We start from the raw sequence: 19,903 nt of genomic DNA on the forward strand, positions 1-19,903 counted from the left end.
AGATTAGGGGTTTTTCTATGAGGTGAATAGAAGTTGAAGACATTTAACATTAAATGAATTCTCAAATGTTTTTTATTCTAATCCTGGAAACTTTAAGGCAGTCGATAATAGAGGCAAATGATTTGGTCATTGACTTTAGCTCTGCGGGAAATTAAACGAATAAGTATCTCTCTCTCTGCCCACCACCTCCCTCCACAGCAATTTTGCATTCTGATAAAGATCTATACGCTTGTGATGCTACTAACAGCTTCTCAAAATCTGCCTGTTACTTATCCAGTTCTCTCTTACCAACTTATGTAGCAGGGGCCTTTATTGTTATCACTCTGGTGCATATGCCCCTTTCCTTCTGACCCCTCTCTCCTTCCATTGTCCACAACTGATTAAATCCAACCTTCTGCTTTTATGCACCTTCAAATACGTGCATGAGAACAGAGCAAGACAGGCAAACAGAAAGACTGTTTTCACATTATGCCCACAAATCCCAATATACTTCGTGTGTGTGTGTGTGTCTGTGTGTGTGTGTCTATTCTAAAAAAGTACTTCTCTCCCCTTCTCAAACAACCTTCTCCTCTTTTTCTCATATGCCATTGAGAACATAGAAGCCCTAAAAAAATAACTTCAGATTATCAACACCAAAATACCTATTCCAACACAAGGACAATAATATTTGTTGTTGTATGGTTAATTATCTTTTCTAATATTTTCTGCTTCTATTCTTTTTATGTGTCTTGCATTTTATAGTACAGTAGACTTGAAGTAGATGATTCTATGTAATAATAGTTGAGAAGTACTATATAAATGTAAAATATTGGCTTAGTCTAAGTTGTGTGTGTGTTTATTTACTTTTTATTTAACTAGAAAGTTTTTAAATGAGAGCTCTTAATTCACCCAACTAGAAAGACTTTGAGTAGAATCTAGTCATTCTTGAGCACAGAGTGAATTTTATGTATGGAACAAAAAATTAGATCCAATAAGAATGATTTCCCACTAATGTTTGGATAGTATATTTTGTGAAAAGCTTCTACACACCAAAATATGCATGCAATTTGAGGGGTTCTCCTTTGAAATATGTTTATGGTACCCTGGTCAAGACCCGTGAATGAGAGATACACATTCAAAAAAGTGTTAAGATCAGGCTTGTATTTTTGACACGAGACGTTACTAAGTATATATGAATGGGCAAATGTCTACGTATGTTTCATTGTAAAGAGACCTATAACTATGACCAGGGCTGCTAAATTGATTGTAAATGGTTTTTAGGAGCCAACATCATAATGATAATAAAGACTTATTTGAAGTTTATAATGGCATATTCAAAACATCTGTGAAGATAACTGTACAGTGGTGTTTATTTTGTACTAAATGAAAAGCAAAGAAATTAGATAAGAACCAAGTGTAACAAAAGTGAAGTTTAAACTAAGCATGCATTTATTGTTATTAATATGACAGATCGTGGAGTTACCAGGACTCGGAGATTGGTTATGCACTTACTGAAATACATTTAGTAAATTATAAACATAAATGTTGAAGTTTTTTTGTTTGTTTTGCTTTGTTTTTTATTCAATTAGGTATTCAATTGACAGAAACACAGACTTGGAGAGATACTTCAACATTGATGCCAACAGTGGAGTGATTACAACGGCCAAATCTTTGGATCGGGAGACAAATGCTGTTCATAATATCACAGTCCTGGCAATGGAGAGCCGTAAGTTGAAAGGTTTAAAACTGAATTAGGATGGAGGACAATGGGATGACATGAAGTTATAATTTGAACTCCAGTTATATTAGGTGCTTATTTCAATTGAACAAAAGCTTGAAAATCCTTAGTTTTAAGCTGTGAAATATATTTTATATTCATTAGTTTAAATGCTAATACTTATAAAGTTGATGAAAAGAGATGACTATCAAATAGTGGGCCTGAATCATCCTCACAGAGCGTCTTGTCTTGTGGTCATATTTCGTATGCTGCGTTTATGCTGATGTGGAGTTGGTCAAATAGCTTACAAAATGAGTCAATTGATTTCTCTACCTAAGATGCCAGATTTGCATATTGTGGTTAATAAAATCATTTTAGCCCTAATAAGAAAAGCATTAAAAGAACCGTGCATAATCATAATGCATTGTTTTATGTACATATAGAATATATATTTATCTTCATAATAATTATGAGCTCTAGCATCAAAGAATAATAAAATACATAGTTCATAGAACATACTTTCAACAGTACTTACCAGGGGCTAAAAAATACACAGGTATACTATCTATATTTCTATATACATTCAGTTATATGATATTGGATCAGAGTTTCTGTAGCTCCCTTTAAAGTCTATAATGTTATGATTCCAGATTTATTTGAGGCCTGACCTTTTTCTTATTAGAGTTGTACTTATTTTTTACAACAGTTATATCTTTATTTAAGTAAAGTCCTTTATAGATTTCAAAATACTCCTATATCTAGTACCGTCTTGGTCCCAACCACAGCCCTGCTATTGGTCCCATGCCAGAGATTAAAAAGGGTTAGGGTTGATAGGTGAATAATTAGAGTTGATTTTAACTATTTTTAATGGGAGTTTTATGAGTAAAAGGAAACAGTTAAAAGTTTGAGTAAAAACCCTTTTACTAAGTGAAAGGCAGTGGAATAACAGTTCTACCCAGAGTAAGTGACAAAAGCTTTTCCTCTTGATTAGAGAATCCGTCTCAAGTAGGACGAGGCTACGTGACCATCGCGATCCTGGACATCAATGACAACGCCCCCGAGTTCGCCATGGACTATGAGACCACTGTGTGCGAGAATGCCCCACCGGGGCAGGTGAGAGGCTTCTGAGCACCATGCTTCTGGTTTCTCATTTCCTTCAAAGGAGCCAGCAGTGGTTGCCTTTGAAATCCTGCCAGCTGTAAGATAAAATATAATCAGCATGTTTCAGCACAACGAATGCTTTGATGTGTAGCATAAACTAATATTAAAGGAACTTTCAAATCGTGATTTCATTGGGATGATGAAAATTCCTCTGGAAGAAAAGTAAACATTGTGAAAGTCATGGCTAATGGTTAAGGGCTTAACCTCCTTTAACAAATGGAGGAATAGAGCCTATTAAGCTTGATTGGGCCGTTTCCCACCTTACACAGGCGGGCTCAGTGCCTTGAAGTTCTGAGAATTAAGTGTAGTTTCATCCCAGCGTGGTTTGTTCCACTCATCCATGTTGTCCAGGGTTGTGCGATCTTTCCCGGGATGGAATAACTAGTTGGCTCATTTCTGAGGTTCACGAAGGTTTGTTCAAATCTAAGCTCTGAAAAGGACATGATTGTTTTTCAGAGCCCTTTTAGACTGGGTTCACGTTGGTACATCTGCCCCCAGCTCCCACCTCATTGAGGAAGTCAGTGCTTATTCTGTGGTGCAAAACTGCTCTGTCCTGCACACCGTGCCCTCATGCTTCCCTCCTCGCCCTAGGTCATCCAGAAAATCAGTGCGGTGGACAGAGATGAGCCGTCCAACGGACACCAGTTTTATTTCAGCCTCACCACTGATGCAACGAACAACCACAACTTCTCCCTGAAAGATAACAAAGGTAAGGGTTTGTCACTGACGGTGGAGACAGCAGGTACAAACTCTAAGCGAGTGCTTTGGCTCACTCAGGAATGCTGATTATGGACTTTTTTTTTTCCCCCAGCAAGGACATTAATTAAGGGCAATAAGCCCCTAAGGTAATTTTTATCTATGGATTTACTGTCATGAAGAAGCTGCTACTTAAATAATTTTAGGCCTAAATCCAAATAGGGGGGAAGCCAGATCCATCTCTCTCTGTCATTTTCTTCTAGACATTTGCTTCCTTATTTGTTTACCAAGCTCCTTAAAATGATCGAATCGGCTGAGGGCTGCCTAAATGCCTTAATTAGGACTGTCCTGCACAGGTATGACTTGAGACATCAGGACAATACTAATTGCACTTGACATATTTCAACCTAAATCAGTTTTGACTTAGAATAACTAATGTTAATATTGAAATTATTTTAACCTAAAATAAGTGATCTGTGCAAAGATTAAAAAGAACAAAAGAATTCTCTGTCATCCCAAATCCCATTCTTTTGCTCAAAAGTAATAACTCTTATCACTTTCCTAAATGTCATTATAGAAACATTTTTGCAAACACCTACAAATAAATTCTGGTTTTGCTTAAATATATATAATTGTGGACATAAAGACAGTATAAATTATAATAACTTTAAGCATGAGAACCTGCTATCGTGTAAATTCAAATTTTTATATTCATGTGTGTTTTCATTCAAGGTATTTATTTTAGCAGAGGAAGAGCATTTGTACCTAATATCAATATAAAGAGAAGTATTCCCCAACAATATAGAAAATGTAATTATTTTAGATTGAATATGTGAACCAGGTTTCAGAAAAAAAAATGTAGAAATAGATTTACTAGTCAAATCCTGGCTTATCTAAAAAGACCTGCTCTCAGAAGGTGGACATTATAAGAACTTTTACCTAAAGCCACTATCTTCTTCAGTGCAAAAAACCCTTTGGTTTGAAAAATTCACTGTGAAATAATAATTTATTCTGATTCCCTTCTCTGCTCAAGAACACTGTCATATCCCCTGAGTGACAGAAAAGACAGAACATTATCCATGTGAGGAATCCCAGACTCTCTGATCTAATCATAGTTGGTGGGGACAGTGCCCAGCACTTCCATTCATCCAGCACAAGGCAGAGGGTCTGTGACCTTCCCAAGAAGTGTGTGAGGATTTCCCGTGTGTCACCCCCCGCCCCCCAGGACCACTGTGAATGGAGGCAACATGAGCACTAAAGTGTCTGGATTTTCAGGACACAATTGAAAGATTTCCCCAGGTCAAGTCCAGAGCTCCCTCCCCTGGACCTTGAAAGAGAACATGAAAGGGATAAACATGTTAGTTCTTACATCAGCTTCCATCTTAGGAAGCACATAACACACATGGTGAGTTTTATGACCTCTTTCTGGAACACAGGGTTCTCATCTTACATATTGGGCATTTTAGTATGAGCTCCTCAATTCATTCTGTGTTTGAGCGTGTTATTTGACATCAGGCATGTTAGATTACTAATTAACAACTTTGTGTATCAAATACTACAACATCTGAATGGGAAGACAAGACATAGACCTGTGTGTGCACGCACATGTGTTGTTAACTGTATACAAACATTGTCAAGGCAATATTCTTCAACAACTCCATATATAGTTTTTTAATGAACACCTCTCAAATTTATCGTTTTAAAATAAGATTTGTGTACATAAAAAGCTACCAGGTTGCCCTGGCCAGCTTGGCTCAGTGGATAGAGCGTCAGCCTGTGGACTGAGGGATCCCGGGTTTGATTCCAGCTAAGGGAACATGCCTGGGTTGTGGGCTCCATCTTCAGTGGGGGGTGTGCAGAAGGCAGCCGATCAATGATTCTCTCTCATCATTGATATTTCTATCTCTCTCTCTCCTTCTCCCTTCCTCTCTGAAATCAATAAATATATTAAGAAATAAAAATAAATAAATAAATAAAAGCTACCAGGTAAAACCTGAAAATTAAAGTTTTATTCCTGCCATATCTGTAATTGCGTGTTATACACTTTATGCAGTCTCATGTGAGCTTGCTGTTTAGAATATTGTTTATTCTTTCATGGTAACACTGGATAAGCATCTTTTTGACAGCTTGGAAAGGAACAATATATTAAAGCACTGGACGAAACTATGGTCCTGGTTTTCCTTCTTTTCCTTTATTAATTGCTGTCAATTTAAAGAATCACATAAATTCTTAGTTACCTAAGACAAGTTAACTGCATAAATTGCTAGCAATTAAACAAATCTATTTCAGGTATAGAAATCAGTTTTGTAATACAGCGTTATTGATCACTGTTAAACGGTTCATAATTACTATAATTGTTTAGATGAAATAAAACATTGAGTATAAATTAAGCACAAATGACCTATTTTATCACTAAATGTTTATATATATATATGTGTTTTGGTATACCAATATGAATGCTAAAAACTATAAGATAATTCCTTTTTTGAATAGTTATGCACGCACTCAATTCAAATGAAACTAGAGTAGCTTATTTCACTTGTTTCTGTAACGGGTTTGGAATTTGTTGAGGAATGTATTTGAAATTTCATTTATGCTATCTGATGATGCTCCTAACATACTTAACCTGTTAATTTTTATCATCCTGTAAGTGTATGGTCTGAAATTTAAGATAATTAAAAAGATATATGTAATTCTTACAAAGTTGCAGGTTAGAAATGATAAGCTTTTTTATATTCAATTTTACTTTACAACTGCTTCTTTGATTTTAATTGTCTAGCATGACAGATATATTAATACTAGAGGCCCGGTGAATGAAATTCCTGCACTCCGGGGTGGGGTGGGGAGGTAAGGTCCCTCAGCACGTATTGCGAGAGGATGCAGGCCAGGCCGAGGGACCCCACAGGTGCAGGATTGGGGCCTGGGAGGGACCGCACCAGGGTGTGTCCAGCCCATCTCGCTCAGTCCCGACCTGCTGGACCTCAGCAGCAAGCTATCCTACCTGTTGGAGCGTCTGCCCTCTGGTGGTCAGTGCACGTCATAGCGAGCGGTTGAGCGGCCTTAGCATATCATTAGCATATTACACTTTGATTGGTTGAATGGCCGACCAGATGACCAGACACTTAACATATTAGGCTTTTATTATATAGGATGATTCTCTGTCCAAAGAAACTAAATAGAGTGACTTGAGTAAGATGAAAGTTGGCAGGACTGATTCCATCAGAAATCACATGTTAATAGCTCTGCTGTCTTCCTCCCAGACAACACGGCCTCCATTCTCACCAGGAGGAATGGCTTTCGGAGGCAGGAGCAGTCTGTTTATTATCTGCCCATCTTCATCATGGACAGCGGGTCGCCTTCACTCAGCAGCACCAACACCCTCACCATTCGAGTCTGTGACTGTGATGCAGATGGAATTGCCCAGACCTGCAACGCTGAAGCCTACGTCCTACCTGCCGGCCTCAGCACCGGAGCCCTGATCGCAATCCTCGCCTGTGTCCTGACGTTACTGGGTAGGTGCTGTTTCCAGTGCTTGTGCTGTAAGAGCAGTCACAGCCACATCACAACTCTTTTCTATCCCTCTATCCCTCTTAAGTATATTTTTCAAGAACTTATGCAAATATTCTACTTGATGGTATTTTGCTCACTGAGCAACCCATGGTCACTAGTTACACTTTCCAGTGGTATATTTAAAAATGTAACTCAGAAAAAAATGTCAGGTCTCTTTTTTAAAACAGCAGTGAAGATACATAGCTTATGTTTAATGTTGAATTTTTCAAGGTCAGTCACCTGTTTTGCCTTAGAATATTCTGCAGAGGAGATATATTCGAGATAATTTTTTCTATGTTGTTTTGATAATGTGCTTATATTAGAAATTATGCTTTCTATCCTAGCTCTTTTCAGAAAAGATTTAAGGTGGATTTTATAATTATTTACCAATTTTAAAAGCCTGCAATTTCATCAGTGCAAAAGTGATAATTCCTCAAGAAGAACTAACATATTTAATGGTACTTTTTCATGATTACTGTGTGGTGAAATTAGATTTATAACTCATATTAGAATTGCCATTTTTATAAGGGATTATGCAGCATCCTTTTAAAAATTGGGAGACATCCAATGTGGGCATGGGGTAATGGGTTTATTCCTCAGCTACATTCCCCTTCACAGTGTTTAACTTCCTACAGCAAGGGCACCAGGCATTTCATATTTCATCTGAGACTGTACCATGTGTTTTCTTGGGATTTAATATAATTTTTAAATCCAGTTATAACATAGTGTTGTAGAAACAGAACTTAGCAATGGGAGTCATCATTGTGTAATGTTTTAAAAAATATGTTTGGACTTAGGTATACCTAGCTTTTATTACTGCCTCCAACATGCACTATTTCTTCACCAGGGTAACGTTGATTCTCCCAAGGCTGGCTTCTTAATCTAAAAGGGACAAGTATTAGAACTAGACTCATAGGGTTGTGAAAATTAAATGAGGTAATTTGTGTGCCTTCCATAGAGTGAACATTTCATAAAATTTAAACATTACCGATGAAGCAAGTTCTCAACCTATTAAGCAACCTAAACCTTAGTTACTAATATACTGTAAGTAGTCTCATTACAAATGGAAGTTGTTATCTTTAATAACTTCAGTTAGCCAAATAAATCTAAAAGGGAATTAACTATGTTCTCATATAGCTTCATGCAGGTGGCAGAAATTAGAAATGGCAAGTAATTCCCAATTATGGCCTGATTAGAATGTGAGGGACTAGAATAAATTTTGAAAAAGATGGAACCATTGAAAACTATTTTGAATGTTCTACCAGTTTCCAATACTTAATAGTAAAGATGTAAATCGCATATTTATTTCGTAGTTGAATAACCTAGAAGAGAAGATATTTAAGATATTCTGAGCTCAGAATAAGGGTCAGGGAAGAAAGGTGGGGTAGATGGTGTGTGAATGACTCTCTTTGAACTTGACCAGTTCATCACAAAAAATTTAGATGATACTGCACTTAAAAGGAATAAGAAAAAAATGTAATCCCCAGAATTTAATTATACCCAACAGGTAATTAACTTTTGAGTTTTTTAAGGCTGTCTATCTAATGATAGCTTCATTTTTTAGAAAATATTTTCACCAGTGACTTAGGGGTTCTTTACAATTTAGGTTGCTTGATGAGTTTAATTAGTTAAGAATCATTACCTACTGGTTACCGGAAATGAAATAGAGTTTTAGATTTCAATCTTGCATATGACGTATGTATAGGTCATAATATTAGCATAATATTCTCGGGATTTGGCGAAAATACAGTTCAGTATGACTCTTCTTTTTGTTAAATTTGAACTTTTTTCTTAAATAGACACCAGGTGAGGAATGCTTCTTCCATTTCTAAGGGTCAGGAGTTTATGTCCCATAACTCAAAACAAATACTGTTTGGAACCAGAAGCTTCTGTCTACAGCTTCCATTTTCCTGTAAGGACTCTCTGCCCAGTAATCAGTCTGTAAAAACATTAACATTTCAGTTCAGAAGTGGGTCTCTTTATGCCTTTTTCCCTGTCTTTAGAAGCAGACACAATCAGGACTTTTTTTTCCTACTCTCTTGGTTCTGTCTCCTCTATTATAAACTCTGGGTTTTCACGATAGGTGTTGAAGCTAATGGGACAGTCCTCAGAGGGAGTGCACAGCCTGATTTGGAACTTGACTTCTAGGGCACAAATGACTCGTTTTTTAAAACACCTCAACGAGTGGTGTGAATCTTATTTCTAGCCACTACATGTCAGGGTTTCTAACCCAAACCTTTTCAGGCTTCTGAACAGATATTGCTAGAAAAGAGCAAAGTGAAGAGGTGGGAGTGGGGAAGAACTTGAGGATCAGGTTAATTTACAGGTGAAAAGGGGGAAGCATCTGGGCTTTAGATGCCTGCTTCCCGGCATGCCCAGTGTGTGTTCCAGGGATGTGACAAAGTAAAGCTACTTGTGACGTGACAGAAGGAGATGCTCTGACGTTTCCAGCGTGTCAGTACTGGAAGGCATCCCAGAAATCCATTCCAGCTCAAGCCCCTGCACTTCGCACTGGGGGAGATGATTTCCAGGAGTTCATATAAAGGTTAGTGGCCTTAAGGCATAAGATTCTAGGTCTCCTTATGCTCAGTCACTGCTGTTTGATTCAAGGGCAACGGGCCTACACACTGCAAACGTAAAAACTGTTGTTTACATGTAGTCCTTCTGTCTCAAGATTTGAAGTCCATGGTATCTAAAGCTGCATTTGTGAGTCCTCACAGATATCTGTATTCTACTTTGTGGGTTAACTCTTTTCTGCTTTCTCTCTCGTCTTCTTGCTCTTACCCTCTTTCTCTAATTTACCCATCCCTGAATTATTAAATGAAAGAGATGATCCCCAAATTAGAAGACAGGCTTCCTTTATTTATACCAAGTACAAGTTAAATGGGAGACATTGTTATGTTCAAGGTTCATAGGAAGGCAGCACTCAGATGCCTCAGTTGTTTCTCATGTATTAAAACTTCACCAATGTTTGAATGCTGTTTGAGTTAGGGCAAATGCATAATTTCATTTATGCATTTTTATCATAATATAATAATTTTTGATTATTTTTCAACCAGGCTGAAAGCACTTTAAGAAAAACCAAATTATATGAACAACTGATACATTAAATTATTACTTAAGTAGATTTTAAGAAATACTCAGAAATAATTTTCTGTTTTGTTTTAAAATATGGTTTCAATATTAAACAATGTACATTTATTCAGAGAACATGACAGTTAGATTCTTTGTTACTCTGCATGAAGCTTTGTGCTATTCACTAAAACTATCACTGAATTTATTATATTAAGTTTTGTTTACTCTTTATTTGGACCTATAGGTCCAAGTAACTGAAACTGAAGTTCTATAACTTTCCCTCCTACTTTTGGCTCTTCACACACAGCTGTGATTAGTTAGACTGGCCCAGCGTCAGATTCAGTAAGGCATTTGTGGGACCACTGTTTACTGCGTGGAATTCAGGCTCTGCAAGGATGGCATTTAGCTGTCTTCCCTGTTACTGTCATCCTCTTGATTTTGTTCAACAGGAATAAAAAACCCTGGTTATGTGAGTGATAGTATATAATATACCTAACTGGAAAATATATTCCATTGCTGAGAAAAAGTGTTAACACTGGTAAAGATTGTGCCCATCGTGATGTATAACCATAGCACCTATTTGTCACAGCAGTCCCACTGATCATGAAGGGCAGACCACAGTGGCTAATTTATGGCAACAGAAGATGTGCTCATTTTTCAAGCAAGTGAGAGCACAGTATAAAATGAATTACATTTAAGGAGCTTGTACTAAGTGCTCGACATTAACCAACTGCTTTATAAGTATTATCTAATTCTAATAGCACAATTCCTGGATGGATATTAGTGTTATTATGATGCCCTCTTTTTATATGAGAAAACTATAAATTAGTGGTTATGTGCAGAAAGATAGAGTGTCAGAGCCAGGATAAACACAGACGAGACTGCCTTTTGATGTCCTTTCTGAGGTACATTTCCCTGTGGGTTTTCTGATGAGACACCGTGCGTCTCTGGGACATGCCTGTAAGTGTGTGGGTATGTGGTCCAGGTACTGACAGATTAGAGGCAACAATATATTTTATCTGTTTCACATAGTAGCTTTACCACTCCTTTGGTTAACTCTGAGTGTCTAATTTAAAGTATCCTCCAGTTCCTTCCAGCTGTGAGAGAACATGTTGAGAATGGTGTGTGTTACATTTGAGATTAGACGTCAGTACAGCTGACGTGTACCAGTTGTCTTTGTGCACAAAATGGCCATTTGCTTCGGTCAGTTTTTAACTTGAGATCCACTGAAAAATCTTTCCAATTTTTACATATAACGGAGGGGAGTTTTGCAATACTTGTTTCAGTTTTAATAATTAAACTTTTTCCTGTCATGAAGCATGGAAAGCAGGATTTGCAAACCTCTGATTAGGCTCTTTCATGGAAGATCTAGATAGATGTGGTCTTTGGTCTGCTGACATTAGAAATCTTAGTAGAATTGTCAAATACTGAACCATTTTTCTGTATTCCTACCTCTTTCCCTAATTTAGTTCCTACTTATGTTTGTGTGTTTTTTTTAGTGGACGCAGATTTACTTCCTCCTCTGTTCCATCCCCCATAGCCAATTGGTCCTCAGGCACTGCTAACTTAACTTGTTCATTCTTGAACCTGCTCCGTTCTCTCCCTTGATGCTGTGCCCGATTTGATCCAGGCTCTGTTTGTCCCCTCCCGCATTATGGCAGTTTCCCCAGTCTCTATCATCCCAATCCCTCAGTACCACAGAGTAGGCTCTTTCTGTGTCTGGGACGATGCTCCAACCAACTGAGCCTGCCACAGAGTAAGCTCTTTGAAAGAAAATGAGTGTGGCCCAGTTCAGCTTAAAGTAAGATTTCCATGGCTTCCCAAGACTGAAATCACTGGCATTCTGTGACCTAGCTGTTCCCTCCCAGTCAGCCTTATCTGTCTTCTTCCAGAGTGTACTTGACCCAGACTACATGGGTTGATCTTTCTTAGATTCAGCCTGCTTTGTCTTGCTCCTTCTGCCTGAATCCCCCTCACCACTACTAGCAAGTGGTAACTCCATTTTCTATTCAATACTCACTTCCTTTGCTTCTGAGTCCAGGTTGAGTGTGGTACCTATGGGCCTCATGACCTTATGTATAACAGTCCAGGAGCATCTTTCGTCTCTCTGTCTATCTCCCGCAGTGGACTCCTGATTTTGGAGGTCGGGCAAGAGCATTATTAAAGTATAATTGACATACAATATTATACTGGTTTCAGGTGTACCACATAGTGATTCAATATTTATATTCCTGACAAGGTCATCACCATAATAATTCTAATAACCATCTGTCACCATATAAGTTATTACTACAATCTTGACTATTTTCACTGTGCTGTACATTACATTCCCATGACATATGTTTTTATAACTGAAAGTTTGTACCTCTTTCTCCCTTTCACCTTTTTCATCCATTCTCTCACCCACTGCTGTACATCAACCATCAGTGTGTTGTTTTCTGTATCTATGAGTCTGTTTCTATTTTATTTATTCCTCTAAGTCCATATTGTCGCAAATGGCAAGATATTTTTATGGGTAATATTCCGTTGTGTGTGTGTATGTATACATATAACATTTTCTTTATCCACTCATCTGTCAGGAGATACCCAGGTTGCTGCAATGACTATAGGATGCATATAGCTCTTCAAATTACTGATTTTGTATTCTTCAGATAACTACTCCAAAATGGAATTTTGGGATCATATGGTAGTTCTATAGTGACTGCACCAGTATATATTCTTACCCCCAGTGCATGAGGGTTCCCTTTTCTTCACAATCTCACCAACACATATTTGCTGATTTATTAATAGGCAGTCTGACAGATATGAGGTGCTACCTATTGTGATTTACATTTCTCTGTTTATTAGTGATGTTGAACATTTAATACTAGAGGCCTGGTGCACGACAATTCATGCACTGGGTGGGCGGGGAGCCCTCAAGGGATGTCCTACTGATGGCTTAGGCCCATTTCTCCCGGGGAGCGGGCCTAAGCCGTAGTCTGGCTTCCCTCTTCAGGAGGTGACCAGCCAATCGGGAAGGCACCGCCCCCGTCACCCCCTCACTGCTGCTGCCTCTGGCCTCCCTCTGCGGTAGGCTATCAGGGGAAGGTGACACCCCCATCATGCCTCTGCTGCTGCCAGCCACGAGGTTCCTTGAGCCTCGGGCTGGCCCTGGGCAGCAGTAGCCACCATCCACTCCCCCAGTGCACCTCCTGGTCAAGTCCCCGCATGCCCGCTGCGCACGCAGCCTCCTAGTGATCGTGTCAAGGCGTGACAACCACATAGGCTTTTATTAGAATAGCTGTCTGCTGGTCATCTGTATGTCATCTTTGGAGAATGTTCAGGTCCACTGCCTGTTTAATTGGATTTTTTTATGTTAAGTAGTATGAGTGCTTTATATATTTTGGATATTAACACCTCTTGGCTATAGATTAACTTACCATATATGTGTGGGCTAATTTATGGGCCTTGTATTCTTTTTCATTGATCTATGTCAGTATGAAATCAGGGAATGTGTTACTCTGCTTTGTACTTTTTTTTCAAGATTGCTTTGGTTACTCCAAGTTTTTTGTGGTTCTACATAAGTTTTAGGGTTATTTGTTCTAGTTGGTATTTTGATAGAGATTTCATTGAATCTGTAGCTTGCTTTAGGTAGTATGGACATTTTAACAAGATTAATTTTTCAGTCCATGAACATGGTATATCCTTTCATTTATTTGTGTTGACATCAGTATTTTTCAACAGTTTTCAGAATACAGATATTTTGCCTCCTTGGTTAAATTTATTCTTAGTCACTTTATTTTTGATGCAATTTTAAATGGGATTTTTTTAAATTTCTCTTTCTGATATTTCATTATTAGTGTACAGAAATGCCACTAATTTCTGTATATTAATTTTGTATCCTGCAAGCTTACTGAATTTGTGTAATAATAGTTTTTATAGTGGAGTCTTTAGGGTTTTCTATAATATGTCATTTGTAAATTATGATAACTTTACCCGTACCTTTCCAATTAGGATGCCTTTTATTTCTTTTTGGATTGATGTACTAGTAGCTAAAACTTTTAGTACTAGATTGAATAAAATGGTGATAGTTGGCAACCTTATCTTATTCCTAATCTCAAGGGTAAAGCTTTTAGCTCTTCACTGCTGAGTATAATACTAGCTGTAGGTTTATCATACATGTCCTTTATTATGTTGAGATAAGTCCCTTCTATTCCTGCTTGGTAAAAACTATGATGCAAGCTTGCAAATGGCACAGGTTTATAGCCCTGAAGCCATATAAGGGCTCATGAAAGAAAAATGAGAATGTATAATTTTTAGACTCCTTCTAAATATAGGAAAAAAATACAGTAGAAATTTTTGTTAAAATTCAGTTCAAGTTTTAAATGATATCATCTAATTTATTTTAATCACTTGTATTTTATCAATTACAAATATTTACTTACCCTTGTGACTATAAATAATATAGTGGGTTCATATGGAGAAATTCAGATTTTGGCCTTCTGTTTCTAGGAATCTACATATATCTCTGCTTCTTACATAGAACCTTTGGGGCACATATCACAATTTGTAAATAGGTTTGGTTGCTTTACACAAATAAAGCACCTTGAGAATTGTGATCTTAATTTATTTTCAGAGCCTAGCATAGAGCATATAGGAGGAAAAATATTTTGGGATGAATTTGGGTATTTATCACACTCTACTGTTTATTTTACTGCCTTGGAATAGACTCAGTACCTCTATTTTTCATTATCCTATCATCTAATAAATAGAATAGATATTTAATTAACTAAATCAATAGGGAGTTAGCAAAATCACATGCAAGTCCATGGTAAAGCTTGTTCCTGTCAGCTGTGACTCAAATTTTAGCAAGGCCCAAGGAATTAGAATTGAATTTGACAAAACCAAATAATGTTTACTAGGTATAGCACTATTTAAGCAATTTACAAATACTATAAACCCACTTAATCTTTATTAAGTTGCTATGGGGTAGTTCCTTTGAGGTAAGTTTTATTTATTATATCTCTTTTAGAGAGGAGGAAACTGAGGCAGGTGGAGAGAAAGTACATCACCTTAGTAAACTGACTTTTAGTAATATTTATGCAAATTAACATTATAGAAAAGAACAGCAGAGAGTTAAAAAATAGAAAGTTATCAAAAGGTTAAGTTCTACTTGCACACTGATGTGTGTCATTATTTATAATAAATTGCTGAAATTGTACACTGATTGTGCTGGCAGATTTTTCATTTAGAAAAGGTCGTATCAGTTAACACCTTATAGATGTAGTAGTAATTGTAGTGTAATTGCTGTTTCGCTGTTCAATATGTCATTTGGCAATACAGTTTTATAGTAGAATTCCCTAGGACCATATGCAATTAAATTTTTTTCTAGTATTTCTAAATCTCTGTTTTGATCCGCTGTCCAAAAGAAATATATCATGATTAAAAAGTGTGAACCACATATGTAATTTAAACTTTTCAAGGATACTCATTAGCAAAAATGAAACAAGTGAAGTAAATGCTAGTGATATTTTCTTTAAAGCAAACTATTATTTTAACATATATGCAATAGAAATATTTCACGTTTTTATAAAAATTAAGTCTTCAACCTCACAGGTGTATTTATGCTTCCAGCATATCTCAATTCAAAATGGTCACATGTAGCTGATGCCTAACAAAGAGTTAGACATATCTTTTGTGACTAATAAGAAATTCTGATAGTTCATATAGACCATAGAGAAAATAGTGTTTCTTGCTCTAACTGGTTTGGCTCAGTGGATAGAGCGTTGGCCTGCGGACTGAAGGGTCCCAGGTTCGATTCCGGTCAAGGGCATGTACCTTGGTTGCAGGCACATCCCCAGTAGGAGGTGTGCAGGAGGCAGCTGATCGATGTTTCTCTCTCATCGATCTTTCTAACTCTCTATCCCTCTCCCTTCCTCTCTGTAAAAAATCAATAAAAATATATTTAAAAAAAAAAAAAGAAAATAGTGTTTCTTGATGAAGGCTCATTCATCTTTCAAGTTTTACCTCAATGCCATTTCTTCCATGAAAATTTCTCTGAGCACCCTGGCCAGAACATACTTCCCATATATATTCTCCCAGCATATGTTTTATTACCATATAGTTAGTGCATTATATAATAGTTAATTTATTTCTTCTTATGCAAAATATTGAACTTCTTAATGGCAAGAATATCTTCAGTCACAGAACCGTGCCTGGACTTTATTTAATAAATATTTATTGGATGCATACTTAGCATCAAGTATTGTTCTATGCAGATTAAAAACCACTGTCCTTATAGGGCTTATACTTTTAGCAAATCAGTGGTCAGTAGAAAATATTGTTGAATTAAACAAAATTGAGCTTTTACACTTTTGGTGTCAATCTCTAAACAACGGGATAAATGTAAGGAAGTGATATTTAACAGTCTTAAAACAAAAATTTTTTTTAGGGTAGAAAGGAAGTGGCTTGATAGCTCACATGACAGAGCTGTTTTAAATGAATCCCAGACTCAACATTTGAAATATGTAAAAACATAATTAAATGCATTAAGGGAAACTGACCCTCTTTAAGTAGCTTTATCTAGCAGTGGTATCATTTTGTACCACATCCACAGATTTCTTCATGGTGATGGGTACCAAAATTGGATATTAAGAATTCTGACATTTGAAAGTATAGAGAGCTCAGTGCAGGGTACTCAGGGTGACAATGAGGTGCTGAGCTGCGAACTACACTGTAAGTTATGTTACAACAAATCTGGATGACTTTTAAGAAGACAAGACACTTGATGATAGCAGTTTAGTGGAGAGAAGGGCTTCTTAATTGTAGGGCCAGTGATGCTATGGTTAACCTCTAGGAAGCTGGTTAGGAAAGGACTGAAATACGTACTTTGAAGATGACTAAGCAAAAACCATGTTCCGTTTTATATGTCTGTTACAGATCCCCGAGAAGTTGAGAATGAAGGGGCCCACTAGTTTGACATTTTTTTTATATTTTTCTCCATCTTTCTTTTATTTCTCTCAGTATGGGGAGAATGCTGCCATTTTGGCCTGCAAGTTTCTTTACACCTGTGTATCTCTGTACCTTCGTACATGAACTGCATTATGATTTATGCTATATGTACAGATAGTCTACAAAGATTGAGCTCTGTGGATGCAGGGGTTCTCTTGTTACAGTTTTGCCACTACCTAGCACTGTTTCCTACCATATTGGGATACCCAGTAAACGTTAACTTGAATGTTATGAAACTGAGTTCTAAAACCAGAAATTTAGGGCAGCATTATGCTTTTTCTGCTGCATTAACATTCTAATTATTTTTCTAATACCCACTCCTTAAAACCTGTTGATTCTTGGGCCTGCCATCTCTTTCTGGTGCTTCCATCTCCCACCTCCTCTCCTTCCTTGTGCTCAGCTCTCTAGCTGCACTGCCTTAGACCTTCGCTTATCAGTTGACTGTGCTGAGAATAATCTCCTTTATCACATCTGCCCTCCAATCCCAGCCGCAGTTAAATATTTCCCTCTGGGAAAAATACATTTAGTTGTCTTATTAGTTAACTAATATGTGTCTGTCCCATTTAATTTACTAGTAAGTCCAGAAGGAAATTATGCCTGCCTCTATGTGCAATATTATGTTATCATTAGAGGCCTGGTGCACAAAAAAATGTGCACTCAGGGGGGTCCCTCAGCCTGTGCCCTCTCGCAGTCTGGGATCCCTCGGGGGATGTCCACCTGCTGGCTTAGGCCCACTCCCTGGGGGATCAGCCCTAAGCTGGCCGTCAGACATCCCTTTGGCAGCCCGGGAACCCTCGGGGGATGTCCACTTGCCAGGAGGGAGCAGGCCTAAGCTGCAGACGGACATCCTTAGCGCTGCTGAGGAGGCAGGAGAGGCTCCCGCCACCACTGCTGTGCTGGCCCCTGGTGGTCAGTGTGTGTCATAGTGACCAGTTGTTCTGCTGTTAGGGTCAATTTGAATATTACCCTTTTATTATATAGAATAGAGGCCTGGTGCATGGGTGGGGGCTGGCTGGTTTGCCCTGAAGGGTGTCCCGGATCAGGGTGGGGCTCCCGCTGGGGTGCCTGGCCATCCTGGGTGAGGGGCTGATGGCTGTTTGCAGGCTGGCCAAGCCCCCCAGCAGGGACCCTTACCCCATGGGGATGTGGCCAGCCTGGGTGAGGGGCTGAGGGCCATTTTCTGGCTGGCTATGCCCCCGGCAACCCAAGCTCCCAGTCTCTCCTTTTTTTCTTTTTTTTTTCAGCGCCTCCTTGAGTGGAGGCCATGACAGGCTGGAAGCAGGTATCTGGGATTTATTTATCTTCTATAATTGAAACTTTGTAGCCTTGAGCAGAGCCCAGGGCAGGCGGGAAGCTTGGCTTCCTCCATCGCCTAGGGCAACCCAAGCCTCCTGCTCGCTCCATCTCTGTGGCCGCCGCCATCTTAGTTGGGTTAATTTGCATACTCGCTCCTGATTGACTGGTGGGCGAGGCTTGTGGATGTAGCAGAATGATGGTTAATTTGTATGTCTCTTTTATTAGTGTAGATACCTAATGCATATACTAAATGGTTAACACATTTGTTAACTGGATATTTAAATCCACATGTCTAGACTTCAACTATACCTGCTCTTTCCTCGTTCTCCACTCAGAATTATATTTCATATGACAAAAAAGACAGATGATAAAAGCACTTAAACTATATAATTTTGTACATACTTAGATCAGGAAATAGTTTTTAATATAGAGATTATATCTATAGATCCTGAAGAGCAGTTAATACTTATTCTACATAAAGGTTAAAATTTATTGTTATACATGCTCCAGTATTTAGAAAAAAATACTCCCCCAAGTCATTGAAATGTTAAACACTTCACATTGCTTCAGGCAAGATTGGGAAATTAGAAACTCCATAAGATATCAGTATCCTTAATGTGTATTTTATCTATGGGTGCTCTGGTGTTTCACCTTTACTGAACACTGTATTTGAACATCAAAAGGCAACTTTATAGGTAATGTGAAAATGTTTTCATTAAAATATAAAAGATAATTGTTTTATACATACACACAGGTGTTAAGAGCACCAACACCCTGGTGCAGTTGAAAATCCACTTAGTTATGTTTTTTGGGAATCAAAAAAATTATAATTGCCTGCTGTTGATTGGAAGCCTAACTGATAACATAAACTATTAGTTAACACATATTTTGTATATATGCTGTATTCTTATAATAAAGCTTGAAAAAAAGTTAAGTAAAACATAAGAGAAAATACATTTACAGTATTGTATTTATACTATAAGTTCATGCTGCCTTAGACAAATGAATCATCTCTTAATACCTACATCAATATTTTCTTATATGCTACAAAACACTGTAGATTTTATATGTATTACTAACACTAGACATCAAAAATGGAAAAATAATTCACTTATTTTTAGGTATAACGATCATGTGTTGATAACTAAGCAGCAGCAATATGATGACATTATGGTAGCCTAATCAAGTGTTATAAAATTTTTATAGCATACACTATTACAGTCATATTCATAATACAGTATTGGAAAGATTGTTATATTTTTTTAAAAACAGTTAGTTACCTGTAGTGATAGGTTAATATGCTGTTTCTCCAATTATGAGTGAGGCATACTGTACAGTAATATAATGTTGAAAGCAAAGTTATATAAAATAGTAAGAAAAATAAATAACACATTATTAATTTTTATGAAATACCACACACTTTATGCCTAGTCATTCCAC

General features: G+C 37.6%; 1 protein-coding gene across 4 annotated transcripts in view; it reads left to right on the forward strand.

The window, feature by feature from the left end:
* The window catches only part of CDH7 (cadherin 7), a 121,172-nt gene that overhangs the window by 89,134 nt on the left and 12,135 nt on the right, over nucleotides 1–19,903 (forward strand). For all 4 annotated transcript variants that reach the window (XM_070420436.1, XM_070420435.1, XM_070420434.1 and 1 more), the window contains 4 exons: nucleotides 1,569–1,705; nucleotides 2,688–2,809; nucleotides 3,449–3,566; nucleotides 6,814–7,065. In XM_070420436.1, coding sequence (XP_070276537.1) covers nucleotides 1,569–1,705; nucleotides 2,688–2,809; nucleotides 3,449–3,566; nucleotides 6,814–7,065 — 629 coding nt within the window. The remainder of the gene's footprint in view (nucleotides 1–1,568; nucleotides 1,706–2,687; nucleotides 2,810–3,448; nucleotides 3,567–6,813; nucleotides 7,066–19,903) is intronic.

The sequence above is a fragment of the Myotis yumanensis genome, unplaced genomic scaffold, assembly GCF_028538775.1.
Source record: "Myotis yumanensis isolate MYYU_CA2020_CCGP unplaced genomic scaffold, mMyoYum1.0.hap1 SCAF_7, whole genome shotgun sequence".
Lineage (NCBI taxonomy): Eukaryota > Metazoa > Chordata > Mammalia > Chiroptera > Vespertilionidae > Myotis > Myotis yumanensis.